The sequence below is a fragment of the Thunnus thynnus genome, chromosome 19 (genome assembly GCF_963924715.1).
Source record: "Thunnus thynnus chromosome 19, fThuThy2.1, whole genome shotgun sequence".
Classification (NCBI taxonomy): Eukaryota; Metazoa; Chordata; class Actinopteri; order Scombriformes; family Scombridae; genus Thunnus; species Thunnus thynnus.
In genome coordinates this window covers 28,388,777-28,409,785 of record NC_089535.1, presented here as the reverse complement: position 1 = coordinate 28,409,785, position 21,009 = coordinate 28,388,777, and the positions used below count along the sequence as shown (strand labels likewise).

At 37.6% G+C, this 21,009-nt stretch overlaps 1 protein-coding gene across 1 annotated transcript; it reads left to right on the top strand.

The window, feature by feature from the left end:
- Nucleotides 1-349: 349 nt before the first annotated feature.
- LOC137170539 (carnitine O-acetyltransferase-like) lies at nt 350-18,567 on the top strand. Its single transcript, XM_067573983.1, has 13 exons — nt 350-683; nt 799-914; nt 2,042-2,095; nt 2,798-2,963; nt 7,336-7,510; nt 8,751-8,929; nt 9,769-9,869; nt 11,655-11,774; nt 14,104-14,226; nt 14,655-14,790; nt 15,739-15,801; nt 16,459-16,596; nt 17,772-18,567. The coding sequence occupies exons 1-13, from the start codon at nt 399-401 to the stop codon at nt 17,979-17,981; spliced, it is 1,866 nt and encodes a 621-aa protein (XP_067430084.1). The 5' UTR covers nt 350-398; the 3' UTR covers nt 17,982-18,567.
- Nucleotides 18,568-21,009: the final 2,442 nt, after the last annotated feature.

The following is a 21,009-nucleotide window of genomic DNA, read 5'->3' as shown; positions in this document are numbered from 1 at the left end:
TAACTCTTCCTCTTTACAATGTTACTGAAATTAGAAGAGCACATCATTAACAGTATTCGGGTACAAATATTTGATTATCCTTGCATAAAGTTGCTGTTTCTTACCTTGTAGTCATAAATACATTGTACATTTTTTTAATCTTCTGTTTTATTTTAATGTTAATTCCTGCATTTGTTGTTCACCACCTGAACTCTTCTCTTCTCTTTATTTGTATTACTTAATCTAGTGTGTTGTTCTCATTCATTTATTTCTTCTTTTTCTTGTTCCTCTCATATAATTTACTGTAATAACTTTACTCTAGTCAAGATGCAACAACTGTGATTATTTCAGAGTTACTATTTACAAATACACAAACATGTATTTGATTACATTCTTGTATCTCTAAGGTAAAGGTGAGGATGATGAGACCCTGTGGTTTGGTGAAATCCTGTCACTTGGTGAAGCCTGTATCAGCAACTCTGGTCGCTGGCAGACACCTGACCCAGCAGGAGGGACTGCCCAGTCTGTCTGTTCCCCCTCTGCAGCAGACCTGTGAGCGCTACCTCATCGCCCTGGAGCCAATCATGGAGGTGGACGAGCTGAAGCGCACAAAACAGCTGGTGGAAGAGTTTCAGAAACCAGGAGGGATCGGAGAGAGATTGCAGAGAGGCCTGGAGAGGAAAGCACGCAACACTGAAAACTGGGTGAGTTCAACAACTACACCAACAGCTGTGGACACTTTGGGCCAGATTTACTGAGAAATGTGGGCTGTTGTTCTCAATTAATTGCAGCCACAGTTATGTTTGTATTTATTTGTAGTCAACAGACTGCATCTTTGCTGAATATCTCGAAAACCGGAAGCCTTTGGTGGTTAATTCAAATATTGGGACGTTTCTCCCCCAAATGGACTACAGGGACAATCAGGGACAAATGAGGTGAAACACAGACACACACACACACACACACACACACACACACACACACACACACACACACACACACACACACACACACACATACACACTGCACTAAAAAGAGTTGAAATCAAATAGAAATAATAATAAATATATGTGAATGATTGGAGAAAACAACAAAAACACGACTCCTCTTCTTCAAGCCATCTTCTCATTTCTTACTTTATGTATCATTTACCTTGGGGGCCAGAGGTTACTAGCACATGGCCCCCGGAGGAGGACAGTTTTTACCACTGCCTCATTCAGCTTCCTGGAGGAGACAGACCTTGGTGATGGGCTTAAGTGACATGCTCATCTTCACCTTGACTTTGACGAAGGGGTACAAGTCCGTTCTTTTCTGGGACTGCCTGAACAACCTTCCCCATGACCTAGGGGTTGGGTGGGGGGATGGTGGTGTGGGGGGCAACGACCTCACTTAGGATCCTAGTGGCCTAAGAGTAGAGGCTCTTCCTGAACCTCTCAGTGCTGGCCTGTTGTGTCTGCACCATGAGTCTTGCTGATGCTCAGGAGTAGGTGCTTGTCCTGACATCAGTGGGTCAGGTCTTCTACTTCCTTCAGGTGGGCCTTTTCATTGTTATCTGTGATCAGGCCAGCAAACTTGATGATGGTGGACTTTCAACCAATGAAAGTCAATTCATTAAATAAAGTAATTTAAGGTAAATTACTTCTCTCACTCAAGATATTTGTGTGGGTTTTTCCACACCTTCGTGCTCCCAAACAATTTCCAACCTTTCCCAAAAGTGTTATAATAGTAATAGTAAATAAAGTTACTATTCAAGTTAAATGGTACTTCTCGAATTGTACACATTTTATATAATCAAGATCAGTTTACTTGTTAAAAGGAGTACTTCGCAGCCCGTGAAAACAGTTTTAGAATATCTTTTGTGGCTCTGAAGGTAACTTTCTAAAGTCTGAGAAAATAACCCTGATGATGTATTTAGTGTTATCTTGGATTCTGCCTCAAATTCGGGGTTTCAAGAGTAACTAAAAGTTAGGGTATTGCAATTTTGACCATTCTAATTTAAATTCTTATTCATTCTAAATTCCCCTTTACTATGAAAATGAATAACAATGTTTTTTCTGCTTAGGTCTGCTGCCAAAGCAATAGCGAGTATTTTGGATTTGAAGGCAATGATCGACAAGTGAGTACTGAGTGTTTGACTGTATCATGCTGCCAGTTTTATCATTTGTTGTCTTAAAGTAGTATCATATTGTGTCTCAAAATTTCATATATTTTAAAATATGCTGATGTTATTTTAAAAAATGTTCTTGTCTTAAGTCTGAGATGTGAAATACATTTTCCTGAGGAGTGTAAATTGGCTTTGTGTCCAACTAAGGTGTTCAAGTTCAGACATTTTCTCCCTGTTTTCATGAGAGCACTGTATTTTTGGTATGGATCAGTTCTTGTATTTGTGTGTTGCACCAAAATCTATTAGCAAAACTATTGCAAAATAAAATTAAATAAATAAATAAATTACTAAACCTGAAAACACTATATTTGCACTTTATGGAAAGCCAATGATATCCTCAACAGATTGTTTTCATTCAGACTTTCTTAAGAATATTGTGTGTATCAAATCCTGTATCATGATTCATAGCAAACTGTGAGCTGATTTGTATCAGTACACCTCTACTACCTTCTGACTGGTGTAGGCCTTCTTAATTTCTCTTATTACGTAGGTGAAGACACTAAACTTGAGTCAAAGATGGAGGCAGCACTACATTACTCAAAGTAGTCCTGCAACACTCAGTAGTACGTGGTAGCTTCAGAGACATAAATGGCTAAAACTGTAAATTATATTGATCAGCTAAGTTAGTGTTTAATGACAGAACTTGTTTTGCAGTGATACATTACCAGTTGAGTACGTGAGAGGGAAGCCCCTGTGTATGAAGCACTTCGACAAGGTGCTATCATCCTGCCGTATCCCTGGTCCAGAGAAAGACTCGGTGGTGTACCATGCCAAGAGCTCCAGTCCCCCAAAACACATCACTGTAGTACACAACTCTCAGGTGAGGAGCACAACATCACTGATCCAAGTCACACATCATTGTCTGAAGTCTTCTGCATCCAGAGTCTGTATTTATCAAACTTCTAACAGTTACAATTAGAAATTCTCTTTTCTTAAGGGGTGCTCTGGTGGCTGAGGGGTTAAGGTGCTGACCATGAACTGCAATGTCCAATGTTTGTGTGTTTGTGTGCAACTGGGGACATTTGTTGACCTTTGTTAGTCTTTGGCTTTGATCCCATTGATTAAATGGATATATAGGAATGGAGCCCTATAAATAGCATCCAATTGGATCTCTCCCCAGAGGAGCCATAGATAAAGCCTTGACACTAGTGAAGGTGGGGTAGTGGAGGCGTGAAGTTGTGATGCTTCATAGACTGCAATGACAGCAGAGACAGACAAAACAGGTAAAATGGTTTAAATATTCTTCAGCTAAGATTATTGTTGGATGATAGAAAAACCTGCGCACAGAGCCCAGTGAAATAATTATACAGAGCCCAGTGAAATAATTATATAATAGTTCAGGAGCTCAGTTTGATAACGAAATAGGTTGATAATTGTCTTCCTGCTTGAACTTGCACGCATAGCTGCATAAAATCTTCAGTAGATCTATTAACAATTAACATATGAAAAAAATAAAATCTGCATATTTATAATATTTAAATATATATGAAATGATAGGAAATTGCCTAAAATGTAAATGAAGAAACCCGAACTGGAGCATGATGGAAAGACTGTTGGAAGACAAGGTAGATTGGAAAAATAATAATAACTAATAACAGTTGGTTTAGTATGCATTTGTTTGTGTGTTTAGGAAGGGTTAGACACTCTGCAGCGGCGCTCACTCCCATACCCCTGTCTAGAAATTGAGTTTATATACCACTAAATTGCAACAGAAAGAAAATGTTGTTAATTAATGTATCTGACAAGATGTAAATATGTTGATACTAAATGCATCACTAAAATATTCAATGACATGACATGTTTTTTACAGAAAAATTATTAGTGCTTGCAGTATACTGTAATATCCAATGATAGTCTCTGTATCATTGTTAATCTTTTTTTGGTTGTATGTACTGTCAGCACTTGGTAATGGTTAGGGACAGATCATGGTCTTAATTCAATACAGAAAAAACACACACAGACAATGTGGTTACTTTAACTTAACTTTCGCTAATCTTAACCAAAGTTATTTTTGCCTAAATTTAACCACACACAGAACTAAGGATGTGGACCTTGGTCTCCTGTGTGAATGTCCTGCAGTTGTAGGCCCGCAATCCACCCCAACCACCTCCATCCAACCTCGATGTGATTTATAAATGTAGCTCTTCATTATTTTAAAAAACATTACCTTTGAACATAATCCAGGCAGAGATTGCATTTGCCAGTGCAAAATTTTTGTGAAAACATTTTATTAGTATATTAACGTAATTTCTAGGAGAAAGGATTACACTGCCATGACTACATGGACTAAAGATGCCATGGAGTGCAAATCTGCGTTTAAAAAAATCTCATTGACTCATTTTGCACCTCATTATCTATCTATCTATCTATCTATCTATCTATATCTATATCTATATATTGGTTACTCACTGTTAAAAGAAGCATGACGGGAAAGCATGATTATTTAATTTAATTTAGGAATTATTTAATTTGAATCAATGAACCACATAATGTTTCAGAAAATGATGGAGGATGATACTAATCTACACTTACCTTTCCTTACAAACAGAAAGAATAATGCCCAAGAATAGACTCCAGCACAAACATCTGTGCAGGAAAACGTATTGTTTGTTGTTTTTTTCTCTTCTGTTTGATAGATGGGCCTACTAAACTAGTATCAACTTTAGTTTTTCCAAGTCAAATTCAGAATTACATAGATAAAATGTACATTTTAATGAACAATATAGATATAAATAAGCAAACATGGATGCAAATAACCCAATGTTTCTTTTAGGTATCTGCTGTTTCATCCAGTAATACAGTTTTATACTTGAAAACTCATAAATTAAATGAATATATCCTGTTGAAAAGCCTTGTAATGTCACCAAGTAATATGCTGCAAAATGAACATTAACCACAACTTCTTGAGCCAAAACCATCAGTTGGATTTGCAAGCCACATGAAGATGCAACCTCTTAAAGGATAGGTTCACAATTTTTAAAACAGTCAGGTGGCCATTTTGAAGCTTCATATTAGCTTCAGATAAACTTTTAACTATATTTTTGCATAGAAGGAGGACTGTGGATTTTGTCCTCCATCACTTGAATTGTAAATGCATTATGAAGGGATCTTCTAATGGTCAGTATGAACAAGAGGAATGATTACAGCAAGAAAACCCCATTTCAATGTTCATTTGGGTACCTGACTATTGTTTCAAGACAGACTTGAAAAATTGTGAACCCGTCATTTAACACTGAGATGATTCCTCAGTAATACTGTTTGTTGAATTGCAATGACCTCCAATTTGTGGTCTGGTGCTTCCCTTTGGGAAATGACCTTTGCCTGCACAAAGAGTTTGGTGTAATGCACACAAACTCCACTAGGGACACCATGAGACCATGAATGAAATGTCCCTCCTGAGAAAAAAAAAAAAAAACAGAAAAAAATAAACAGTTTAGCTTATTTCCACCTAACATCGATCTGGAGAAAATAGTACGTGTGTATTGCAAATATTATGAAGATTGAAATTTGTACCTCTGAGTTATAAAAAAAAAACAGTAAAAGATACAATCACACTGCAAGCCCATGAAGATGCAGTATTAAAGAATTGTGAGAATATGATAGAAGATTATCTTAACTGTAAGTCCATGAGCAATGTGAGATAAACAAAATTATGACTTTACAACATCATATATCCTCCATAAACACATGGCTTTTAGCCTCAGTTTGTAAATCAGGGGGATTTTTTTTGATTTCATTGTGCTGACCCAGGTAACACCCTGAGCTGAGCCCCAGAGGAATAGCCAGTGTGCAATGAACAGAGGGCAACAGTAGACCACCACTTGAAAAGGACTGTTGGTAGTCTTAAGTATAACATTAGCTCTTCACCAACACTGACACGACAAAATACATTAACATACTCTGTATAAACACATAAGTGTCATTTTGAGCAAGAGTCTGTAAACCCAAATGTAAATACTGTACATGTTGCGATTGATCCCAGTGATTCTTTTCAGTATCTGATTTTTCATCCAATAACAGTTTTACATTTAAAGACAAATTTGAAATACAAATCAGATAATCATGCTCCATCCACTTAAATAATTGTGTTTCTCAGATGTACTGTCACCATGTATTTTGCTATAAAACATCACCTCACAAGACTATTATCCTTGTAAAAATGCAAACAGCCCATTAGAGGACAGCAGGAGACCACATATGGGTTGCCATATCTCTGTTTTATTGCACTCCTCATCACTTGGTTTACTTACAAATTCTGCATGGTTAAAGAGCAATTCATACTAGATGTGCCTGGCACATTTTGTGCAGCTCCACTGAGAACACCATGAGACCATAAATAAAATGTCCTTCCTGGAGATAACATCAGTTAAAATAAACTGGCGCTAGAGAGCACATTTTGGCACTTTGGGGTTTAATTTTTAAATTTGATCAAATTTTTCACCAGACTGGATGTGCGTGCCAAATTTGGTGAGTTTTTGAGCATGTTTAGGGGGTCAAATTTAGGGTTTAAGTGGCGTAATAATAAAGAAAGAAAGAAAGAAAGAAAGAAAGAAACAAACAAACAAACAAACAAACAAACACACGAAAAACAACAGGGTCCTCGCCCTTAGGCAAGGACTACCGTTTTACAGTGGTCCTCTGCCTTTTGGGCTCAGTCCCTAATAATAAAACAACAGGGTTCCTGCACCTTCACTGACTCCTCTAAACAGGAAGCAGCAGTTCTACTCCCATTTCTGTTCTCCTCGCCCATCTCTCTAGGTGAGCCCAGCCACCCCTGCGAAGGAAACTCATTTTGCCTGCTTGTGTCTTTTTGCTCTTTCTTTTGGTCATAACCAAAAACCTATTACCATAGTTGAGGCTTGGAATGTAAACTGACCAGTAAATTGAGAGCTTCACCCTCAGGCTCAGCTTACTTATTAAAAAGACCCAGAGACACTTGAAGTCCTTCATTGGTCTCCTTTTATATGCAACAGCATGATACCTGATTTTACCTCAGGGCATTTACTATTTCAGCTTTTAGTGCTTTAGTGATACACATTACCAAACAAATTTGTAATTAATGAAATTAACACAAAGTAATGTCTACATAGACTTCCTGGGGCCTTGTGGGTCCCTGAGTGTCTACAGCAGCAGGGAAGTTGCCTGCCTCAGTAATTAAGTCTTGCTTTCATTTGTCCTCCCCTTGGAATCAGTTCTTTGTTCTGGACGTGTACCACAGTGATGGGACTCCACTGACAGTTGATCAGCTCTGTGTTCAACTGGAGAAGATCAGCAACGCCTCACTACAGACCAGCATGGAGCCTGTTGGCATCCTCACCACCCAGAATCGTGACTCTTGGAACAAGACCTACGTTAACTTAATCAAGGGTGAGCACAATTCTGCTTTCATGCAAAGAAAACTAAAGGACCACTTACCTAATACTCAAAGATCCCTTCAGACATGATTTAAGATGTATAAAAATATTTCACTGGATAATAATTTGTGTATGATATTGTTTTCCACAAACAAGTTAAATTACATTGTTAAAAATTCTTAAAACATCTACTCCTTCTACCTCTTGGAAAAATCCAGATTCTGCCTGAAAATATTTTTAATTTCAAAAAGATTTACTGCTCAACACAAGATGTCTCCTACTTTCATTCATTCTCAGTGTATGTGCACAAGTCTGTGCACATCACACGTGTTTAAGTTGCATGTTAGACCACTGTTGGCTTCCAACTTGTTGTGATGTCACAAAATCATTTCATACGTACACAACTTAACCTCAGATTTAAGGTGAGCACAGAGAACCTTTCCCCTTTCAGCAGATGAATCTGAAAACATGCTCTGCATATACATCATTCTGCACGGTGTTCTGGACAGCAGAGATATTTAAATAAAGAAGCTATAAATAAGACACATTTTGAATGGACTTTGATGAGAACGGGTAAAATGAACTTGTAGGAAGTTCTGTACAGTAAGAAAAGTGATCTTGTGACCTTGAAGGGTAAACTGTCTCTTCAAGACACCAGGAATCTGCAAATAACAGAAAAACAAAATATTTGCAGGCACCATGTTTCACACATTGTATCTCGGTGTGATCAACCAACAAGTTGGAAGTGGAAAAGAGTATGTGAATTAATTGGCTGTGCTAACACAAATAAATATTGTAGGGAATAAATAAAAAATAGCTTACATCTGACCATGCCAATATAGTTTTAAAAATGAGGCTAAATGAGCTGTATATATTAGTAGAATTGTTGTCTAAACATACAAAAATCCACTTCATTAAGTAGTTTTAAAGAAAATTGGACATAATGTGAATAAAACCTGAAGTGCATCCCTGCTTAGGAGAGTTTAAGTAGATAAGTAAGTACATCAAGATGGCACCACAGATGTCTACTTCAGTGTTGAGCTCTCTGGTACTTTTTCTGTTTTTGTTTGGTAAGGACATTGAGAGCCACTAGAAACCAGACAAAAATTCTTTGTATGCGTAAACACACAATAAAGCTGATTCTGACTCTGGTAATGTGAAAATATCTAGGAAAGATTAATTAAACTGTTGCAGTCTGATTAAATAATGACATCATATCTGTTTTTTTGTGTGCATGTCCTTGATGTGTCCAGATGAGACCAACAAAGAATCAGTGTCAGCAATTGAAAGGGGCATCATCACACTGTGTTTGGATGGACCGATGCCTCAGGTGTCTGATGACATGTATGACGTCAGTGCTGCCAAACAGATTCTGCATGGAGGAGGCAGCCAGTGGAACAGTGGCAACCGCTGGTTTGACAAAGCGATGCAGGTAAAATCAGGCAAATGGAAGTTATACATATGTCTCCCTGAACGCAAACTCGTCAAGTTTTTCCAGGCACAAGTACTGGAGATCACTATCACTTATCAGAAAAACACACAATAGGCAAAAGACAGTCTAAAGACAGAGGAGCAATTTGGGGTTCAGTATCTTGCCCACACTTCGACATGTGGACAGGAGAAGCCAGGAATTGAACTGCTGATCTTACGATTAGTGGATGGCCCGTTCTACCTCCTGAGCCACAGTCGCCAATAACCATGTAATATGAATATAACTGAACAGAACAATTAGAACAAATTTTTGGAAGATCATTAATAAAAATAGAGAAAAGTGAAGGTCCCAAAATAGATCCTTATGGTACAACCCTTTCAAAATTTAAATAATCTGATTGATTGTGATGAAAAGAAACACACTGATGACGGTTATGGATGTAAGAATTAAACCAAAAGAATGCCTGCTGACACCAAAAATATGAAGGTTATCAAAAAGAAGATAATGGGCAACTAAATCAAAAGTCTTGGTTAAATCAATAAAAACTGCACCTGTAATTTGACCTGAATTGAGAATACATTATTGGAAAATTTTACAAGGGCAGCAGGAGTAGGAAAAATAGAATGAAAATTAGACTGAAATGGGGACAAAATATTGAGATCATTAATATACTGTGATAATTGATTAAAAATTAACTTTTCAAATGTTTTATTCTCAAATATTATTTCTCAATAATAATTAAAATCTAGTGGATCGCCTCCTTTATAAAATGGAATGGCTTCATAGAGAATTGTCATGTAATGTTAATGCTTGATTTGTGTTTTTTATCTTCCTGTCAGATTATTATTGGAGAAAACGGGGCATGTGGTGGCAACGGCTCACATACCATTGCTGATGGTACAATCTTTATGGCCTTGAGTGATTTTTTTGCAGTATACATGTAAGTACCCAAAATCAAAAACAGCTTCACCAAATATATATATATATATATATATATATATATATATATATATATATATATGTGTGTATATATATATGTGTGTGTGCGTGTCATTGTCATTGCACTTTAGCGGATAAAATATGACTCTCAGTGTTACTCACCAAAACACAGTGCGTATATACTTGAGGCCTAACAAATGCATTTCCTTTCACATAAAAAAAATCCTTAAGTTTGAAACCTGCATTGTTTATATCCACATTTAGTAGCTTTCTGTGATTTGCTGCATTTTTTGTGTGCGGCAAAAATGTAGATCATGTGTGTATGCACATCCTTATGTTAGTGCACAAAAACAAATAAAATGGGGACCTACATTTAAAACACTGCTCTGTAGTGCTAAGAGGGGGTCAGAAACCCCTCAGGGTACCTGACAAAATCACTTGTGATACACTATATGAAAGAGATAAGCCACCAGCTGAACTGTTTCATACCCATGTTGGAATTCTCCAGCACTTTACATTTACAGCAGTATTCAATGAGATAATCATTTACAATAACCTGATGGTCATGTTGAACCTACTGTTGGAACTAAAATGCATTTGCAAACTTGTCATTATGCATTTCTGTTAATGGATTTAATGTGTCCATGCCCAATGTCTTCTAAGATTACACTCCCACACTAGTTCATATCAACATAACCCTGTGTATATCTTCTTTTAGACAGTTTATTTCTCCTTTACTCATTGAGGTCAGTGACACTCCCGATATTGTAAGGGACACCATTTGGGAGGCATTTAAAAACCACTTATGTAGACAAGCCATTTCATATGTCTAGAGAAATAAGAGAGATTAAGAGAGATTTCCAGTGCACGCGGCATACCTATAGCACACTTGTATATTGAGTGGAATCGGAAAGAATACACTACCTTAGATTACAGGTAGGCATGTTAGAGGATGTGGCAGTTGCTGCAATCACATTCACTACTTTCATCCCCTTTTAACTGTTCTCCTTGTTATAATTCAGTGACAATTTGGGAATCCTGGAGTTTTTCCTTAAGAGGAAACTTATCATTATTATTATTATTATTATTATTATTATTATTATTATTATTATGAACAGTTGCAAGTATGAATACAGCAACTCACCATGTTTTCAGTGCATAATTGTGCACAGTTTTGTTTGGTATCACAATGATCCATACAATAACCATCTGCAGTTAAAATCCAGCATAGTGCCACAGATAAAATAAAATAAAAATAGAAGGAAATATGGTTTAGGGTAAACTGCGGCACACAGCAAATCGCAAAAATAACAAGCCAGTGCAAGCAAGGAAAGAACCACTCCCTCAGTGCAGAGCTGGGCTTCTCACTGCATGCCTGAAACTAAGATCCTGTATAAATCTCCTCTCTTCTTTGAATATTGAAATTATTTTAATCAAAGCAAAGTTAGTTTGAAGTTTGGGATAAGGCAGGCAGGGTCACCACCCATTCCTGCCTCCATCCTCTGACATAACTTTCCCTATGTGGCATGACAGCGACGAGATAAGCATCAATAATCTCTATGATGATGATGGGGCCTGGACTAATTTTAGACTTTTCTGATCTTTGACCAGATTTGACAAATTATTTCATTCAACTATTGGGATCTCCCAAAGCCATCTGCAGGATCTAGGATCCTGGTATTGTGTGGGTTGTGTTTCTATGCATTTTAATTACACACTTACACACTTTAGTGTTTCACTAATTCTCTCCCGTGTATCATTTCTTTTCTCTTGTTTGTGGAAACAGGAAGAAGTCAGAGATGATGCAGTCTCCCATGGTGCCTTTGCCCATGCCCCAGAAACTACACTTCAACATCACACCTGAGATCAAAAAAGACATTGAGGAGGCCAAGCACAGCATGGACATGTGAGGACAGTTTCCAGTTGTGTTACATACAGTTACATAGATAGTCAATGACCATAAAAATAGAAACCCAGAGGAGGATGAAGGGAGTTGTTATTGCCATTTCCATGTGTTGCTATTTTCACACATACACAGACTAGAAATTATTTATTAATTGAATTTACAGAAAATGTACTATGTTGTGATATGTATCATTATGATGATTTGAAGTGACCTCAGGATATGAGATTTTGGTCAAATAAGCTATGGTCAAATGTATAGATAGGGTTATGTAACTAAGACACTTCGGTAAGGTTAGGGGAAGATTCTGGTTCTGATTAAAAAAAAGTTGTAAGTCTGTGACGGGATGCAAACTCCAGTCTTCTGCATGTCCAATATGCTACACACCTAACCACCTCCCTGACCTCCACACCCATACTGTTCGCCTTGGTACATAAAGAGCACACTACTTCCTGCATTGGCACTGAACAGGAGATCTAATGTCTGTTGTAAACCAACAACGATGTCTGCAGTGAGCTCAGGAAATTGGGGAACTTCTCAGTTAGACACAGGAACAAGCTGACCCAGGTGATACTGAATTGGCGACACTTATCTTGAGTGCCCACCTTGAAACTGTGGTTTTTTTCTTCTTCTTTCCGCATATAGCGGATTATCCTATTTCCTCTGCATCTTCGTCTACCACACCAATAACCTGCATGTCTTCCCTCACCATGTCCATGAACTTCCTCTTTTGCCTGGCAGCTCCATCTTCAGCATCCTTCTCACAATATAACCAGCATCTCTCCTCCGCACATGTTCAAACCATCTCAATCTCATCTCTCTCACTTTGTCTCCAAACTGCCCAACCTGAGCCATCCAACTAATATACTCATTCCTAATCCTGTCCATCCTCATAACTTCCAATGAATATCTTAGCATCTCCAAGTCCTGCCTCCTGTCTTTTCATCTGTGCCACCACCTCCAAACAATACAACATAGCTGGTCTCACTACCCACTTGTAAACCTTCCCTTGTACTCTTGCTGGTACCCTTCTGTCACAGATCATTCTAGAAACTCTTCTCCACCCTGCCTGCACTCTCTTCTTCGTCTGTCTTCCACACACTTAAACTCATCCACCTTCACCACCTCTATTCCTTGCAACCTCACCATTCAGCTGTCCTCCCTCCCATTCATGCACATGTATTCCGTCTTGCTCCTACTGACTTTCATTCCTCTTCTCTCCAGTGCATACCTCTACCTCTCCAGGCTCTCCTCAACCTGCTTCCTACCCTGCTTCCTACTACTCTTCATCACCTCACCTTCAATTTTCAGCTTAATACTCATCCCTCTGTCCAACACTCTCTTCACCTCCAATACACTCTTGACATACTCTTCCTTCAAGATTACCCTTACCCCATTTCTCATTTCTCTCATCCACACCATGGTAGGACAGTTTGAACCCATCTCCAATGCTCCTGGCCTCACTCCTCTTCCAGCTGTTCTCTTGCACACACAGTATATCTACCTTCCTTCTCTCAATCATATCTGCCAACTCTCTCCCTTTACTAGACATAGTTCCAACATTGAAAGTTCCACTCTCACTTCCACACTCCTTCCCTTCCTCCTCTTCTGCTGCCTCCTGACATGCCTCCCCCCCTCCTTCTCCTTCATCCAACAGTAGCATAGTTTCCACCAGCACCATGCTGGTCAATAGTAACACCGGCAGCCATTGGTAACCCAGGCCTCAACCAATCCGGTATGGAAATCTGATGTATGATCTGTATATTTGATTTGGCATTGGTTTACACTGGATGCCTTTCCTGACACAACCCTCCCCATTTAGTCAGGCTTGGGACTGATACTAAGAATGCACTGGCTTGTGTATCCCCAGTGGTTGGGTTACTCTGAAACTGTGGTGATTTTTATTAAATTCCTTCAAGTCTTCACTACAAATATTATATAAGTCTAGACAGACATGGACGGAACTGCAAGTTGACTGGTTAGCAGAGGCATACAACCACAAGGCGGTATTTCTAGTTTCTTAACATATAGATTTTAGATTGTATTGCTTTAATCGTAAGCCTGCCAACTGATGCGGATTCAGACTCATGATGTACTGAATTTACTAAACTGTTTTGTGTATTGGTGTGTGGGTGTAGAGAAGCTTCCTGTCAGCAGAGAGAGATGCTGAAAATGTGTAATGGCATTACATTTGTCAGAATCTATGTATCAAAAATGTATATTGTACATATAATACATTTATACTTGTCATTAGGCATAGATATATGCTGAAACACTGCAAATATCTGTCAGACTCACTGTCCAGAGATTTCTCTCATCTCCACATCTACAGACTGGCCCAAGACCTGGATCTGAGAGTTAAGGTATTTGACCACTTTGGAAAAAATGTCATAAAGGCCCTCAAGATGAGCCCTGATGCTTTCATACAGATGGCAATACAGCTGGCCTACTACAGGTGAGACGCTGAAAAGTCATGTGGAGATGGACTGTCTTTGTATGCACACGTTTTGCTCTTTACATTCTAAACCAAGGGTAGTTATAGAGCTGTGAAGGTTTCATGTATAAAAACCTTGATCACACAGTTAGGCTGCAACAGAGATTCTTGCATCCATTATCTGAGAAGAAATGGATTCACCCAGTTTTCAAAAGTTTTCAGGTTGTATTTAACAAAATCAGGGCATTAATAATATAGAAACACAATACTGTGGTCACATGCGATACATTTTCTTATTAACCACAAAGTGGAGTAATGGATAAACAAATCTTCTCAGCAATATCAAACTGTACTCATTGTGTTTGAGGAGCTACAGTGTGTGTTTGAATGGTTAACAAGTTTGTTGTTGGAACACAGTTTAAAAAGATTTCTCTGATTTCTTTTGGCAGGATGTATCAGCGGTGCTCATCAGTGTATGAAGCTTCCTCCTTGCGTTTGTTCAGAATGGGCAGGACAGATGTAATCCGTGCAACCTCGAATGCCTCAGCTGCCTTTGTCAAGGCCTTCGATGACCCCAGAAAACAGGTAATTATAAAGCAAACTCCTATATAATGTTCTCATGGGTTTTAATAGTCCCACCAGCTCATTACATCATATACTGTAAATTATACAATACCTACCTCAGGTTTGAGAAGCCTGCACAGTCTGTCCCTGCACATTGCAATTAAAGTGAACATATATCCTGTTAACTTTTATCTTGAGTACATTGTCTCCATGTTCTGTGGGGCACAACAACAAAAACACTACAGCAAATCAACACCACTGGCTGAGTTGTTGTGGGCATATTGCCACAGGAAACAGATGGAACTACATATTAAAAGTGGTGTATCCTGGAATTAATTTACATGTTCACGTGCTTTGTGTCTTTATCTCATGTTACACTGCTGCTCAACCAGTTTCCCCGTGGGAACAAATAAAGTAACTGAATGATTGAAATTATGATACACTATTACAGATTAACCCATAAATCCAGTTGAAGGCAGTGGTTCATACTTCCCTCAAGTCAAATCAAGTCCATCAGATATTATGCCTTTAAGATTTCTGAGGGTTTTTGATACTGTTGGTCGTACAGATTTTTTTGTACATGTTTTATTATAAATAATTCTCTTTCCACAGGCACTTTTCTTCTTGCTTTAAAGTTGCATTAGTGGACCTATTTCTTAATAAATCTAAACTTGACCTTCTGAAGCCAAAACACCCATCTCCTAATTACCATCTCTATCGAAGGTTTTTAAGAATGTGATTCGCTCAAAGTTGATCTCTTTTATGAATAAGACATTTCAATCAGGTTTCCACCCCCTTCACATCACTGAAACCACCCTTATTATTGTAAGAACAATCTTTTACTCAGAGCTGATGCTGATGATTATTTGATTTAACTGCCTTTGGTGCTTAATAGTATTGTGCTGCATAACATTCACACTAATAAACACTAACCTGCTACAAGTGATGAGTTGTTCCTGTTTTTCACAGAACACAGAGAAGGTGGATTTATTGGAGAAAGCTGTAAAAGTACACACATCATTATCCTACATGGTGAGTATCATTTACAGCACCACTCAATACTTAAGTTCAGTGGAGGTAAAGTTTATTATCAGTGTAAAGATGTCTTTAAGCAACAACTGTTGTTAGAGCATGTTATGAACAGTTGTCCCTTTATACTATCCTACCTTACATTTATGACTAGTTTCTGATCAGTTTCCTCCTATGGAGCTTATTTTTGCTATTTTTACAAGACATTTACTTAAATATCATTATCATATCCAGTTAAGGATTAGCAAAAAAAATTGAAGATACCTTGTGGGGGTTTTCATCTCTAGTGGGATCACAGAGCAGTGTTTTACGTAGGGGTACACATGTTGTTTGTTATCGTTATTGTGCATGAGGCCACACATGCACGTGCCAGCGGTTGATGTGATACACTGATCTACAGGTAATGGTAACGTGCCAAGAAATGCAGCAATGCACCAGCAAAAGCAAGGAATAAGAAGATTGCTAGCTAGTAAACAATGACGTTAACAGGTTTCAAACTATCAAGAAAGTATTATGAAAATGTTTTATGGGGAAGGAAATGCATGTATGAATGTAAATTGAAATTTTTGTTTACAAGAGAACTCCACAGGATAACATAATTACTACATGTAATGATCGACTAGAAAGAACAAACAAATTGAATTGTCTCTGTCCTTACAGGCGGTGATTGGACAGGGCATAGATCTACATCTCATGGCTCTTAAAGCTCAGGCTATTGAGGAAAAAATCCCCATGCCTGATTTCTTCACAGACATCTCCTACGCTAAAGCCTTTGACTACGACCTCTCTACAAGTCAGGTAAGGGCAAGGGTTTAAACTGTGTTGTAGAATAAAAATACCACTATATTGCAACTAAAGATAGTTAAAGTTACTCTGCAAAAAAATGGTTAATTAGTGTGCTCTTCTATAGGGATGCACATTTATATTCTCATATTTCTATGTTATTCTGAATATCTTCAGGTCAGATGGTGGAGGATGGTGAGGATGGTGAACACTTACATCTTTTCCACTTTTCTTATAGTGTTTAATTACCAATTTAAAAAACTGAGTTTGATTAGTGTAACCTGGTGGTGTAGCCAGTTGTGATTTAGAACAGAAAACAAACACCTATGTCAGCAACGGGGCTGTGTGAAATGACTAGTGACAACTGTAGTTAAGCTGTTTCAACTGAAACCTTTCGGTTTATACTTGTGAGCTGACATTAAGTTCTTACTGTTCCTACTTAAATTATCACTTACACTTTGACAACTTAACCTCTTTCATTGCTTGAATTACTTCAAACATTTTCAGCACTTTTACTTAAACTTTACTGTGGGTTTACATTTAAATTAACACAACTTAATTCAGTCCTTACACTCACACTGCAGCAGCACTTCCATTCTAATTGTCATTTCAACTCCTCAGTAATTGTGTTTGTGTGACTATGATTTCAAGTAAAACTTTAACTTATCATGTATTTCAGCTATTTTAAATGTTTCAAATGCAGATTTTCAGCAGTCATCAAAAATACATTTTTATCTGGAAAATGTTGCCTCCTAGTTTTACATGTTGCTGAGAAAATCACAGAAGTATGTCAGTGTATTGCTGCCACCACCATGACAGTTTTATTGCATTACGAGGAACTTTCCTCATTTAATGAAGATCCTTTTCACATTATAACAAAAATGTTTTCATGTTTTTCTCATATATTTTTTCATTATTAGTAGATGTGTTACTGCAAATTATTCAGGTTTTACAAGAAACTTTTCTTGTTATAACAGTATATCACATTATCTTATTTCACAGAACTTTCTCATTATTTCACAAATCAACATATCTCATTGCTGCATCTTTTTCTCATTACAACAATAAACCAACTTCTATATGTTATATATATGATATATGTTATAACTATTGTTATAACATATATCAGAAGTTTCAGTCCTACAACAATAACTAACCTCTGCATTTCCACTTCTGTCCCTGTTCACAAGGTACCATCCAGGAGTGGCTGTCTCCCAGTAACTTGCGTTGAGAAACCCAATGGATATGATTTGTCCTACGGTTTTATGAATGATCGCATCAACTTTGTGGCGACAGCTATCAACTCCTGCAAAGAAACTAACGCTGCACATCTGATCCAAACATTAGAGGATGCTCTGCTGGACATGAGGACACTGCTGGAACAAACTCCAAGAGTCTAACTGTGAAGCTATACAAGACTCAAGAAATAGTCCAGTATTCTGGGAAACAAGTGTATTTTCTCAAAAGTCAAAATATTGTTTTAACTAACCTGATCCAAGATGAAATAGATACAACAGGGAAAGTCTCAAATCTCACAGTAGTTTAGGCAGGTATGGGAATTGTTCTATAGCCACATGATATATATACCTTCCAATCATATACAGCTATGACTTTTCTGTAATAACTTGGTGTTTCATATTAACTGATTCCCTCTGCATACATAATTTGCTGCTGTGCAGCCAATTTTACTCTCTCTGCCTCCTGCATCAGCATATTTGTTATTTAATTGAGTGTTCATGTTCTTTCAAAAGTTGCATATCCAAGGCTGAGCTCAGGGGCAGTATGTGTCACATGTGTGTTTTTGTCACTGTAAATATTTAAAAACTTGAGTGTCCTAACTAAACTAAAGACTCAGATAAGTCTTGATATAATAGATAGAGATTATGTAAATGTATAGAGCAAACTTTACATGATGTTTACAACACTATATTCTTTAATTTCATCACTGTACACACAAGAAACTGATTATCCAATAAACAGTTTGCCATAAAATCTACTGACCACATTCATGCATCCAATATGTTGAACTCTTGATTTTAATGCACCATGGCTTTTCCACTAGTGCCACCCTCAGGACAAAACATACATTTTTAGCTTTGTGAACATATACATAACACACACATACACTCTCTCTCTGTCTGTCTCTCTCTCTCTCTCTCTCTCTCTCACTCTCTTTCTTTCTTCTTCTTCTTCTTCTTCTTTTTCTTTTTCTCCTTCACACTTGCTCACCCCCTACCAAACACAGACACAGGTGTAAATGGGGTATGAGAGTTTGGGGTCTGATGAGGAATTTATCCCTGTGGGTGCTTCTACCAGCAGATGGTCAGGTGGAAGTGGAAGCCATGGACAGGAGCATCTAGCAGGGGCTCTGGAAGATGGTGCAGAGGGTGTCGACAATCTGGGTGTCGATGAGGATATTGTGTATTGTATTTATTTATTTACTGGGACTGTGTGCAGTTTTAAACATAAAAGATGCACTGCACTGGAGTTAGCTCAAAGCTAATTTGCATCCGCAGTCCCCCCAATTAAAACATACAACAGCACAACAACATACAGTACAAAGCAAAACACACACAGAACACATTATTGCTCAGTTGAATTACATAAGAACGTGTGGACCTACACTAGTATTTATCTTGTTTTTGGACACAAACAATTGCCATTGCACCCAACGTCACACTTAGTTTTATTTGAGTAGTTTTGGATGGAAAAATCCTTATTCCTTTTTTTCACTACAAGGATTGAATTGAACACATGGATTTGCAGCAGACATAGCCTATATTGAAGCAATGTCAGACACATGACCCCAGCCTGATGTCTGATGACTTTTTTGTTATTTTTGCATCAAATAATTCCAAGTGCAAAAAATTTAAATTTGTCTTAAATATTTCCTTTTTTTTCTTCCTTCCTTTTTTAAAATTTATTTATAGTACAATACAAGTGACCAACATGAAAACAAACACAGAAAACATGACACAGCACAAAAAAAGCAGGAGAACTGGACTCCAACAATCTGAAACAAAAGCAAAACAAAAAACCCAAGCAACAGTAACAACAACAACAACAACAACAACAGAAAGGCATTATGTTTGGCATAGATTTTCTGACTATAGTACACGTGTGTGTGTGTGGGGGGGGGGGGGGGGGGGGGCAAAAGGGGGAGACAGTATTCACCAAAATAAGAAAGAAAGAGAATTTTATGTATTTATTTATTTTTGTCTACTTTACCCTCCCTTTTTATTCTTCATTTTATATTTTTACCTCTTTTACCTTTCTCCTCTTTCTTGCTTTCTTTGCTCCAGCCTGCTTTAGGCCGCCAACAGGCCCGTAGGAGGTGGTTGGCCTGTTGTCAGTCAGATCCCCTTTAGAACAGCCTCCACCCTTACAGGAGGCATCTGTTCAACTGGGTCTGAGGAGCAGCTTTCTATTTGGAGATGATTTTTGTGGGGATCAGGTCCTCTCACCTCCTAAGCCCCTCCAGTCACCAGGGCCCAGTCTGAGGTGGTCCCATCATTCAGAGATATGGTTGGGATGGTTGGGGGATGCGAACAAATTAATAAAAATAAATTAATAAATAATTATGAAAAATAAAAGATTTAAACATTTAAAAAGGAGAGAGTGGGAATAGAAAGAAAAGAGAGCAAGTTAGTGAATAGAGTGAGTTGCTGAGTGAGGAGGTTCAGTGTAATTGTTCATTTTATTTTTGTGTAATGGCCTGAACATGAAGATGCCTGTGTATTGCCATGCTTGTAAGATGGCAGAAATGAAAATACTTAAATAAGTTCAGTAACTGAACTGAACTTAAGAGAGTGAAATTCATCCTGTTACCAGATATTACATTTTTGAATTTAAAAAAAACAACCAAAAAAACAAGTCCATTAACAGAAGAAAAAAAACAATTTTAAAAAATAATAGAGGAAGCAGCTAGTAAAGTAAATGGGTTGTTGTGTCAGAAAGTTCGGTGCAGTATGTAGCCTGCAAATGAAGATGTTTGTGTGTTGTTGTGCATGTTGTCTGGTAGCACATGAAACTAATTCTTATCAGATTCATATCAATAATAATAATAATAATAACAATAGGGAATTTATAATATTATAATAGTAATGATTTAATACAAACAACCACAACAATAAAAAAAGAACCAATAAAAATACCATCAGCATCTTCATCATCCTATTACCATATGTAATAGCAATAAAAATAATATGAATAACCCTCTGTATAAAAATCAACATGATGGTATTATTAGAAATATTCAGTGTAATGAAGTTTATTGAAAATTCTCTTTTGCATGCTCAGGTCATTAGTATTATTTCTTAAACCATCTGTCATTCCCATTCCTAAACATGCCCACTTATAATTTCCTTGCTGTCATTCCACTGAGTGTCAATTAAGTCATCAGCTGGTCACATCAGCTGATCATATCTA

Coding starts and splice junctions, on each gene's coding strand:
- LOC137170539 (XM_067573983.1), top strand. CDS start 399: ATGATGAGACCCTGTGGTTTGGTGAAATCCTGTCACTTGGTGAAGCCT. Junction 2,096..2,797: donor TTGAAGGCAATGATCGACAA/GTGAGTACTGAG, acceptor CTTGTTTTGCAG/TGATACATTACCAGTTGAGT. Junction 11,775..14,103: donor GCCAAGCACAGCATGGACAT/GTGAGGACAGTT, acceptor CCACATCTACAG/ACTGGCCCAAGACCTGGATC.